A 12,566-nucleotide genomic window follows, 5' to 3' on the forward strand; every position below is an offset into this window, starting at 1 on the left:
CACTCACCCACTCGCTCACTCACCCACTCACCCACTCACCCACCCACTCACTCACCCACTCACCCCCCACTCACCCACTCACCAACCCACCCACCCACTCACTCACCCACTCTCCAACCCACTCACCAACCCACACACACTCACACACACTCACACACACACTCACTCGCACACAAACTCACACACTCTTCCACCCACTCACCCACCCACTCACCAACCCACTCACCCACTCACCAACTCACTCACCCACCCACCCACTCACCCACTCACTCACCCACTCACCCACCCACTCACCAACCCACTCACCCACTCACCAACCCACTCACCCACCCACTCACCCACTCACCAACCCACCCACCCACTCACCCACCCACCCACCCACCCACCCACTCACCCACCCACCCACCCACCCACTCACCCACCCACCCACTCACCCACTCACCCACTCACCCACTCACTCACCCACTCACCCACCCACTCACTCACTCACCCACTCACTCACTCACTCACCCACTCACCCACCCACTCACCCACCCACTCACCCACTCACCAACCCACCCACCCACACACTCACACACTCACACACACTCACACACACTCACACACACTCACACACACACCCACACACACACCCACCCACACACACCAACTCACACACACACACTCACCAACCCACCCACCCCCACCCACACACACACTCACACACACACTCACACACACACTCACACACACACTCACTCACACACACACTCCACACTCTTCCACCCACTCACCCACTCACTCACCCACCCACCCACTCACCCACCCACTCACCAACCCACTCACCCACTCACCAACTCACTCACCCACCCACCCACTCACTAACCCACTCACCCACCCACTCACCAACCCACTCACCCACCCACTCACCCACCCACTCACTCACCCACCCACTCACTCACTCACCCACTCACCCACCCACTCACCCACCCACTCACCCACTCACCAACCCACCCACCCACACACACACTCACACACACACTCACACACGCAGGTCCCCTCCCCCGCGCCCCCCCCGTCTCCCCCCGCGTGCCCCTCCCCCCCCTACCCGTCCGAGCTGTCGGGATTGGCCACGGCCATGGAGGCCATGGGCTACCCGGGGCACCGCGTGGCAAGGGCGCTGCGTTCCCGTGGCAACGACCAGGACGGCGTGGGTAACCCATGGCAACGGGGGCGGGGCCAGGGGCGGGGTGTTACGGGGGGGGGGGGGGGGGAGGGAGGGATCCTTTGACCCGGTGACCCAATTACTGTGACCCTGTGACCCAGTCACTCAGTGACCCTGTGACCCAGTCACTCTGTGACCCAGTCACTCTGTGACCCTGTGACCCAGTGACTCTGTGACCCAGTCACTCTGTGACCCAGTCACTCTGTGACCCAGTCACTCTGTGACCCAGTCACTCTGTGACCCAGTGACCCAGTCACTGTGTGACCCAGTCACTCTGTGATCCAGTCACCTGGTGACCCAGTCACTCTGTGACCCAGTTACTGTGTGACCCAGTCACTCTGTGACCCAGTCACTCTGTGACCCAGTCACTCTGTGACCCTGTGACCCAGTCACTCTGTGACCCAGTCACTCTGTGACCCTGTGACCCAGTCACTCTGTGACCCAGTCACTCTGTGACCCAGTCACTCTGTTACCCTGTGACCCAGTGACTGACCCAGTCACTCTGTGACCCAGTCACTCTGTGACCCTGTGACCCAGTCACTCTGTGACCCAGTCACTCTGTGACCCTGTGACCCAGTCACTCTGTGACCCAGTCACTCTGTGACCCAGTCACTCTGTTACCCTGTGACCCAGTGACTCTGTGACCCAGTGACTCTGTGACCCAGTCACTCTGTGACCCAGTCACTCTGTGACCCTGTGACCCAGTCACTCTGTGACCCTGTGACCCAGTCACTCTGTGACCCAGTCACTCTGTGACCCTGTGACCCAGTCACTCTGTGACCCAGTCACTCTGTGACCCAGTCACTCTGTGACCCAGTGACCCAGTCACTGTGTGACCCAGTCACTCTGTGATCCAGTCACCTGGTGACCCAGTCACTCTGTGACCCAGTTACTGTGTGACCCAGTCACTCTGTGACCCAGTCACTCTGTGACCCAGTCACTCTGTGACCCGGTGACCCAGTCACTCTGTGACCCAGTCACTCAGTGACCCAGTCACTCTGTGACCCAGTCACTCTGTGACCCAGTCACTCTGTGACCCGGTGACCCAGTCACTCTGTGACCCAGTCACTCTGTGACCCAGTCACCCAGTCACTCTGTGACCCAGTCACTCTGTGACCCTGTGACCCAGTCACTCTGTGACCTAGTGACCCAGTCACTCTGTGACCCAGTTACTCTGTGACCCAGTCACTCTGTGACCCAGTCACCCTGTGACCCAGTCACTCTGTGACCCAGTCACTGTGTGACCCAGTCACTCTGTGACCCAGTCACCTGGTGACCCAGTCACCCAGTGACCCAGTCACTCTGTGACCCAGTTACTGTGTGACCCAGTCACTCTGTGACCCAGTCACTCTGTGACCCAGTCACTCTGTGACCCGGTGACCCAGTCACTCTGTGACCCAGTCACTGTGTGACCCAGTCACTCTGTGACCCAGTCACTCTGTGACATGGTGACCCAGTCACTCTGTGACCCAGTCACTCTGTGACCCTGTGACTCTGTGACCCAGTCACTCTGTGACTCTGTGACCTTGTCACTCTGTGACCCATTCACTCTGTGATCCGGTGACCCAGTCACCGTGACCCAGTCACTCTGTGACCCAGTCACTCTGTGACTCTGTGACCCAGTCACCCTGTGTCCCAGTCACTCTGTGACCCATTCACTCTGTGATCCGGTGACCCAGTCACTCTGTGACCCAGTCACTCTGTGACCCAGTCACACTGTGACCCTGTGACCCAGTCACCCTGTGTCCCAGTCACTCTGTGATCCAGTCACTCAGTGACCCATTCACTCAGTGACCCAGTCACTCTGTGACCCTGTGACCCAGTCACTCTGTGACCCAGTCACTCTGTGACCCAGTCACTCTGTGACCCAGTCACTCAGTGACCCGGTGACCCAGTCACTCTGTGACCCAGTCACTCTGTGACCCTGTGACCCAGTCACTCTGTGACCCAGTCACTCTGTGACCCTATGACCTAGTCACTCTGTGACCCAGTCACTCAGTGACCCAGTCACTCTGGGACTCTGTGACCCAGTCACTGTGTGACCCAGTCACTCTGTGACCCAGTCACTCTGTGACCCAGTCACTCTGACCCAGTCACTCTGTGACCCAGTCACTCTGTGACCCGTTGACCCAGTCACTCTGTGACCCAGTCACACTGTGACCCTGTGACCCAGTCACCCTGTGTCCCAGTCACTCTGTGATCCAGTCACTCAGTGACCCATTCACTCAGTGACCCAGTCACTCTGTGACCCTGTGACCCAGTCACTCTGTGACCCAGTCACTCTGTGACCCAGTCACTCTGTGACCCAGTCACTCAGTGACCCGGTGACCCAGTCACTCTGTGACCCAGTCACTCTGTGACCCTGTGACCCAGTCACTCTGTGACCCAGTCACTCAGTGACCCAGTCACTCTGGGACTCTGTGACCCAGTCACTGTGTGACCCAGTCACTCTGTGACCCAGTCACTCTGTGACCCAGTCACTCTGACCCAGTCACTCTGTGACCCAGTCACTCTGTGACCCGTTGACCCAGTCACTCTGTGACCCAGTCACTCTGTGACCCAGTCACTCAGTGACCCAGTGACCCAGTCACTCTGTGACCCAGTCACTCTGTGACCCAGTCACCCTGTGACCCAGTCACTCTGTGACCCAGTCACTCTGTGACCCTGTGACCCAGTCACTCTGTGACCCAGTCACTCTGTGACCCGGTGACCCAGTCACTCTGTGACCCAGTCACTCTATGACCCTGTGACCCAGTCACTCTGTGACCCAGTCACTCAGTGACCCAGTCACTCTGGGACTCTGTGACCCAGTCACTCTGTGACCCAGTCACTCTGTGACCCGGTGACCCAGTCACTCTGTGACCCAGTCACTCTGTGACCCAGTCACTCTGTGACCCTGTGACCCAGTCACTGTGTGACCCAGTCACTGTGTGACCCAGTCACTGTGTGACCCAGTCACTCTGTGACCCTGTGACACAGTGACCCAGTCACTCTGTGACCCAGTCACTCTGTGACCCAGTCACTCTGTGACCCAGTCACCCAGTCACTCTGTGACCCGTTGACCCAGTCACTCTGTGACCCAGTCACTCTGTGACCCAGTCACTCAGTGACCCGGTGACCCAGTCACTCTGTGACCCATTCACTCTGTGGCCCAGTCACCCTGTGACCCAGTCACTCTGTGACCCATTCACTCTGTGACCCAGTCACTCTGTGGCCCAGTCACCCTGTGACCCAGTCACTCTGTGACCCATTCACTCTGTGACCCAGTCACTCTGTGACCCAGTCACTCTGTGACCCAGTCACTCTGTGACCCAGTCACTCAGTGACCCATTCACTCAGTGACCCAGTCACTCTGTGACCCAGTCACTCAGTGACCCATTCACTCAGTGACCCAGTCACTCTGTGACCCAGTCACTCAGTGACCCATTCACTCTGTGACCCAGTCACTCTGTGACCCAGTCACTCTGTGACCCAGTCATTCTGTGACCCAGTCACTCTGTGACCCTGTGACCCAGTCACTCTGTGACCCATTCACTCTGTGACCCAGTCACCCTGTGACCCAGTCACTCTGTGACCCGGTGACCCAGTCACTCTGTGACCCGGTCACTCTGTGACCAAGTCACTGTGTGACCCGTGACCCACTGTGTGACCACGTGACCCACTGTGTGACCCTGTGACCCCCCCGCCCCCAGGTGTTTGACTTCCTGTGCTGGTGTCAGAAGCTCTGTGACAAGGGGCACCCCGAGGCTTTGGTTTTCGCGGCGCTAGATGCCTCACCCAACTCCGAGTCCGAGGTCAGTGTCTAGCGCCACCTGCGTGAGTGAGTGAGTGGGGGAGTGGGAGAGTGGGTGGGTGAGTGAGTGAGTGGGTGAGTGGGTGGGTGAGTGGGTGGGTGAGTGGGTGGGTGAGTGAGTGAGTGAGTGGGTGGGTGGGTGAGTGGGTGGGTGGGTGGGTGAGTGAGTGAGTGGGTGGCTGAGTGAGTGGGTGAGTGAGTGAGTGAGTGGGTGAGTGGGTGAGTGGGTGGGTGAGTGAGTGAGTGGGTGGGGGAGTGAGTGGGTGGGTGAGTGAGTGGGGGAGTGAGTGGGTGAGTGTGTGAGTGGGTGGGGGAGTGAGTGGGTGAGTGAGTGGGTGAGTGAGTGAGTGGGTGAGTGGGTGGGTGGGTGGGTGAGTGGGTGAGTGAGTGAGTGGGTGGGTGGGTGAGTGAGTGAGTGTATGAGTGAGTGAGTGTATGAGTGTGTGTATGAGTGAGTGTATGAGTGAGTGAGTATGAGTGAGTGTATGAGTGAGTGAGTGTATGAGTGAGTGAGTGTATGAGTGAGTGTATGAGTGAGTGTATGTATGAGTGAGTGTATGAGTGAGTGTATGTATGAGTGAGTGTATGAGTGAGTGAGTTTATGAGTGAGTGTATGTGTGTGTGAGTGAGTGTGTGTATGAGTGAGTGTATGAAGGAGTGTACATGTGTATGAGTGAGTGTATGTGTGAGTGTGTGTGTGAGTGTATGAGTGAGTGAGTGTATGAGTGAGTGTACGTGTGTATGTATAAGTTGAGTGTTTGTATATATGAGTGAGTGTATGAGTGTATGTATGTGTGAGTGAGTGTATATGTGTATGAATGAGTGAGTGTATGAATGAGTGTGTGTATGTATAAGTGAATGAGTGTATGAGTGAGTGTATGTATGTGTGAGTGAGTGTATGAGTGAGTGTGTGTATGAGTGAGTGTACGTGTGTATGAATGAGTGAGTGTATGAGTGTATGTATGAGTGTATGTGTGTGTGAGTGAGTGTGTGTATGTATGTATGAGTGTATGTATAAATGAGTGAGTGAATGAGTATGAATGAGTGAGTGAATGAATGTATGTATGAGTGAGTGAGTGTATGAGTGAGTGAGTGTATGAGTGAGTGTATGTATGAGTGAGTGAGTGAATGAGTGTATAAGTGAGTGAGTGAGTGTATGAGTGAGTGTATGTATGAGTGAGTGAGTGTATGAGTGAGTGTATGTATGAGTGAGTGAGTGAGTGTATGTATGAATGAGTGAATGAGTGTATAAGTGAGTGAGTGTATGAGTGTATGAGTGAGTTGAATGAATGTATGAGTGTATGAATGAGTGAGTGAATGAGTGAGTGAGTGTGTGAGTGAGTGAGTGAATGAGTGTATGAGTGAGTGAGTGAATGAGTGTATGCATGAATGAGTGTGTGAATGAGTGTGTGTATGAGTGAGTGAGTGAATGAGTGTATGAATGAGTGAGTTAATGAGTGTATGAATGAGTGAGTGAATGAGTGTATGAATGAGTGAGTGAATGAGTGTATGAATGAGTGAGTGAATGAGTGTATGAATGAGTGAGTGAATGAGTGTATGAATGAGTGAATGAGTGAGTGAATGAATGTGTGTATGAGTGTATGAGTGAGTGAGTGTATGAGTGTATGAATGAGTGAGTGAGTGAATGAGTGTGTGTATGAATGAGTGTATGAGTGAGTGAGTGTATGAGTGAGTGAGTGTGTGAATGAGTGAATGAGTGTATGAATGAGTGAGTGAGTGAGTGAATGAGTGTATGTATGAGTGAGTGAATGTGTGTATGAGTGAGTGAGTGTATGAATGAGTGAGTGAATGAGTGAGTGTATGAGTGAGTGAATGAGTGAGTGTATGAGTGAGTGTATGAGTGAGTGTATGAATGAGTGAGTGAATGAGTGTATGAATGAGTGAGTGTGAGTGAGTGAGTGAATGAATGAGTGTATGAGTGAGTGAGTGTATGAGTGTATGAATGAGTGAGTGAATGAGTGAGTGAATGAGTGAGTGAATGAGTGAGTGAATGAGTGAGTGTATGAATGAGTGAGTGTATGAGTGAGTGAGTGAATGAGTGAATGAATGAGTGACTGAATGGATGAATGAGTGAGTGTATGAGTGAGTGTGTGAATGAGTGAGTGAATGAGTGTATGAATGAGTGAGTGAATGAGTGAATGAATGAGTGAATGAGTGTATGAATGAGTGAGTGAATGAGTGTATGAATGAGTGAGTGAATGAGTGTATGAATGAGTGAATGAGTGAGTGTATGAATGAGTGAATGAGTGAGTGAATGAATGTGTGTATGAGTGTATGAGTGAGTGAGTGTATGAGTGTATGAATGAGTGAGTGAGTGAATGAGTGTGTGTATGAATGAGTGTATGAGTGAGTGAGTGTATGAGTGAGTGAGTGTGTGAATGAGTGAATGAGTGTATGAGTGAGTGAGTGAATGAGTGAGTGTATGAGTGAGTGTATGAGTGAGTGTATGAATGAGTGAGTGAATGAGTGTATGAATGAGTGAGTGTATGAGTGAGTGAGTGAATGAATGAGTGTATGAGTGAGTGAGTGTACGAGTGTATGAATGAGTGAGTGAATGAGTGAGTGAATGAGTGAGTGAATGAGTGAGTGAATGAGTGAGTGTATGAATGAGTGAGTGTATGAGTGAGTGAGTGAATGAGTGAATGAATGAGTGACTGAATGGATGAATGAGTGAGTGTATGAGTGAGTGTGTGAATGAGTGAGTGAATGAGTGTATGAATGAGTGAGTGAATGAGTGAATGAATGAATGAGTGAATGAGTGTATGAATGAGTGAGTGAATGAGTGTATGAATGAGTGAGTGAATGAGTGTATGAATGAGTGAATGAGTGAGTGTATGAATGAGTGAATGAGTGAGTGAATGAATGTGTGTATGAGTGAGTGAGTGAGTGTATGAGTGTATGAATGAGTGAGTGAGTGAATGAGTGTGTGTATGAATGAGTGTATGAGTGAGTGAGTGTATGAGTGAGTGAGTGAGTGAATGAATGAGTGAGTGTATGAATGAGTGAGTGTATGAGTGTGTGTATGAATGAGTGAATGAGTGTATGAATGAGTGAGTGAATGAATGAGTGAATGAGTGAGTGAGTGTATGAATGTGTGTATGAATGAGTGTGTGAATGAGTGAATGAATGAGTGAGTGAATGAATGAGTGTATGAGTGAGTGAGTGGCCTGTCCCTCCCCCTCCCCAGGTGGAACATTTCGTTTCGCTTCTCTGCGGTTTCACCGACATGGGCTTCAGTGTGCTGGAGGTGCAGCGGGCGCTTAAAGCCGTACAGCGCAACACCAACACCACCACCACCACCACCGGCACCACCGGCACCACCACCGGCACCGGCACCGGCACTCACCACCATCACCACGGCGATCGGGGGGGAGGGGGGGGAGGGGGGCCCCCCCCCTCCCCCGCTGATCCCTCGCGAGTCCTGGAGGAGTTGGTGCTGAGCTCCTGCCAAGGCGCGGACGGGGGTGGAGCCGGACCGCCGTGAAGGGCACGGTGACCCACACGGTGACCCACACGGTGACCCACGCGGTGACCCACACGGTGACCCACGCGGTGACCCACGAGGTGACCCACACGGTGACCCACACGGTGACCCACGCGGTGACCCACACGGTGACCCACACGGTGACCCACGCGGTGACCCACACGGTGACCCACACGGTGACCCACACGGTGACCCACACGGTGACCCACACGGTCACTGTGACCCCCACCCACACGGTGACCCACACGGTGACCCACACGGTGACCCACACGGTGACCCACACGGTGACCCACACGGTGACCCACACGGTGACCCACGCGGTGACCCACACGGTGACCCACACGGTGACCCACACGGTGACCCACGCGGTGACCCACACGGTGACCCACGCGGTGACCCACGAGGTGACCCACACGGTGACCCACACGGTGACCCACACGGTGACCCACACGGTGACCCACACGGTGACCCACGCGGTGACCCACACGGTGACCCACGCGGTGACCCACGCGGTGACCCACGCGGTGACCCACACGGTGACCCACACGGTCACTGTGACCCCCACCCACCCACACGGTGACCCACACGGTGACCCACGCGGTGACCCACACGGTGACCCACGCGGTGACCCACACGGTGACCCACACGGTGACCCACACGGTGACCCACGCGGTGACCCACGCGGTGATCCACACGGTGACCCACACGGTGACCCACGCGGTGACCCACGCGGTGACCCACACGGTGACCCACACGGTGACCCACACGGTGACCCACACGGTGACCCACACGGTGACCCACACGGTGACCCACACGGTGACCCACGCGGTGACCCACGCGGTGACCCACACGGTGACCCACGCGGTGACCCACACGGTGACCCACGCGGTGACCCACACGGTGACCCACACGGTGACCCACACGGTGACCCACACGGTGACCCACGCGGTGACCCACGCGGTGACCCACGCGGTGACCCACACGGTGACCCACGCGGTGACCCACACGGTGACCCACGCGGTGACCCACGCGGTGACCCACGCGGTGACCCACACGGTGACCCACACGGTGACTGTGACCCCCCACCCACCCACACGGTGACCCACACGGTCACTGTGACCCACACGGTGACCCACACGGTGACCCACGCGGTGACCCACACGGTGACCCACACGGTGACCCACACGGTGACCCACACGGTGACTGTGACCCCCCACCCACCCACACGGTCACCCACACGGTCACCCACCCACCCACCCACACGGTCACCCACCCACCCACACGGTCACCCACCCACCCACCCACACGGTCACCCACCCACCCACACGGTCACCCACCCACACGGTCACCCACCCACCCACACGGTCACCCACCCACACGGTCACCCACCCACACAGTCACCCACCCACACTGTCACTCACCCACCCACACAGTCACCCACCCACACGGTCACCCACCCACCCACACGGTCATTGTGAACCCCACCCACCCACACGGTCATCGTGAACCCCACCCACCCACACGGTCACCGTGAACCCCACCCACCCACACGGTCACCGTGAACCACACCCACCCACACGGTCACCGTGAACCCCACCCACCCACACGGTCACCGTGAACCCCACCCACCCACACGGTCACCGTGAACCACACCCACCCACACGGTCACCGTGAACCACACCCACCCACACGGTCACCGTGAACCCCACCCACCCACACGATCACCGTGAACCCCACCCACCCACACGGACACCGTGAACCCCACCCACCCACACGGACACCGTGAACCACACCCACCCACACGGACACCGTGAACCCCACCCACCCACACGGACACCGTGAACCACACCCACCCACACGGCCATCGTGAACCCCACCCACCCACACGGACACCGTGAACCACACCCACCCACACGGTCACCGTGAACCCCACCCACCCACACGGACACCGTGAACCACACCCACCCACACGGCCATCGTGAACCCCACCCACCCACACGGTCACCGTGAACCCCACCCACCCACACGGCCATCGTGAACCCCACCCACCCACACGGTCACCGTGAGCCCCACCCACCCACCCACACGGACACCGTGAACCCCACCCACAGTAGCAATCAATTCTGGTGGGGAGATGCAGGGAGGTGGTGGTAGTGGTGGTGATGGTGGCAGTGGTGGTGGATGTGATAATGGTGGTGGCGATAGTGGTTGTGGTGGTGGTGGTGGATGTGATAACGGTGGTAGTGATGGTGATGGTTGTGGTGGTGGTGGTGATGATGGTAGTGGTGATTAATTTGTGGTGATGGTGGTTGGGATGGTGGTGGTGGTGGTGATGATGGTGGTGATGGTAGTGGTGATTAATTTGTGGTGATGGTGGTAGTGATGGTGGCGGTTGTGGTGGTGGTGGTGGTGGTGATGATGATGATGGTGGTGGTGATGATGGTGGTGGTGATTAATTTGTGGTGATGGTGGTAGTGATGGTGATGGTTGTGGTGGTGGTGATGATGATGGTGATGATGGTGATCGTAGTGGTGATTAATTTGTGGTGTCGGTGGTAGTGATGGTGATGATGGTAGTGGTGATTAATTTGTGGTGATGGTGGTTGGGATGATCGTGGTTGTGGTGGTGGTGGTGGTTGTGGTGATGATGATGATGACGACGGCGGTGATGGTGATGCTACCAAATGCCACACACACAGCACACACTGCTGTAACCTCTAGGTGTTCTGTGGGCATGCATCTCATCTCACTCTCTCATCTCTCTCTCCCCGTGCCTGTACGTAACACAACAAGTGCTTGGCTGCAGGGAGCGAGGCTTCGGTATTTAAGTCCCGCGGCCGAGAACTGCCGGGTTTCATTCCGGTGTGCGGAGCTTTCAATAAAGGCAGGCGTTGATGCATCTGTGATTTCAGGAATGCAATGCTCTCTGGACTTTCTTTTTGGCCAGTTTTCAGTTGATTTATTTCCGTATAGCCCTGCGAGTTAACGGACACAAACGAAAAATAAAAAAAACACGAACGAGGAAAACTTCTTCAATGTGACTGTGACCGCACGCAGGCAGAAAATCCACGGGGAGAAAACAAAAAACCGGCAAAATATTCCTGAACAAAAAGCGTGGTACACCACCAACGCTACGTGCAAAAAAATCCCAGTTGGGATGTAAGTCAAACAACAACAACAACAACCACCACAAGACAACTTAGATTAAGGCCATCAGTTTGTGAGTTAACAAAAACAACAACCACAAGACAACTTAGATTAAGGCCGTCAGTCTAACTCCGTTACTACAACAACAACCACAAGACAACTTAGATTAAGGCCATCAGTCTAACTCCGTACTACAACAACAACCACAAGACAACTTAGATTAAGGCCATCAGTTTGTGAGTTAACAACAACAACCACAAGACAACTTAGATTAAGGCCATCAGTCTAACTCCGTTACTACAACAACAACCTCAAGACAACTTAGATTAAGGCCATCAGACTAACTCCGTTACTACAACAACAACAGCCATAAGACAACTTAGATTAAGGCAGTCAGTCTAACTCCGTTTCTACAACAACAACCACAAGACAACTTAGATTAAGGCCATCAGTCTAACTCCATACTACAACAACAACAACCACAAGACAACTTAGATTAAGGCCATCAGTCTAACTCCGTACTACAACAACAACCACAAGACAACTTAGATTAAGGCCATCAGTCTTAACTCCGTACAACAACAACAACAACCACAAGACAACTTAGATTAAGGCCATCAGTCTTAACTCCGTTACTACAACAACAACCACAAGACAACTTACATTATGAGACCTCCTTTGCCAGTAACAAGATATAGGAATAGGTTTTACCATTTTAACTGGCACAAAACGCCTTTTGGCGTCTTCTGGTCCAACACCAGCGGAGAGACTAAAGGGCTCTAAGAAAAGCCGTCTCGGGTGTGGACCAATCAAATTCAAGGACAGTGCCAATATCATCGTCAGAGTTGTCTCTTTTTGTTTGCATTTTGATTGCTTGTGTTGTGGTTATTGCAAACACGATGCCTTGAATAAAGGTGT

General features: G+C 54.3%; 1 protein-coding gene across 3 annotated transcripts in view; it reads left to right on the top strand.

Moving 5' to 3' along the window:
* The window catches only part of UBAP1 (ubiquitin associated protein 1), a 29,875-nt gene extending 18,459 nt beyond the window's left edge, over nt 1-11,416 (top strand). Inside the window, exons 5-8 of one of the 3 annotated variants that reach the window (XM_076063491.1) lie at nt 1,034-1,189; nt 4,897-4,998; nt 8,206-8,534; nt 11,295-11,416. In XM_076063491.1, the coding sequence (XP_075919606.1) occupies nt 1,034-1,189; nt 4,897-4,998; nt 8,206-8,502 (555 nt within the window). In that variant the 3' untranslated portion in view covers nt 8,503-8,534; nt 11,295-11,416. The remainder of the gene's footprint in view (nt 1-1,033; nt 1,190-4,896; nt 4,999-8,205; nt 8,535-11,294) is intronic. The other 2 variants (XM_076063490.1, XM_076063492.1) reach the window with 2 other exon arrangements.
* Nucleotides 11,417-12,566: the final 1,150 nt, after the last annotated feature.

The sequence above is a fragment of the Petromyzon marinus genome, unplaced genomic scaffold (assembly GCF_048934315.1).
Source record: "Petromyzon marinus isolate PM22_M1 ecotype Great Lakes invasive population unplaced genomic scaffold, UKy_Petmar_22M1.pri1.0 PM_Scaffold_135, whole genome shotgun sequence".
NCBI lineage: Eukaryota > Metazoa > Chordata > Hyperoartia > Petromyzontiformes > Petromyzontidae > Petromyzon > Petromyzon marinus.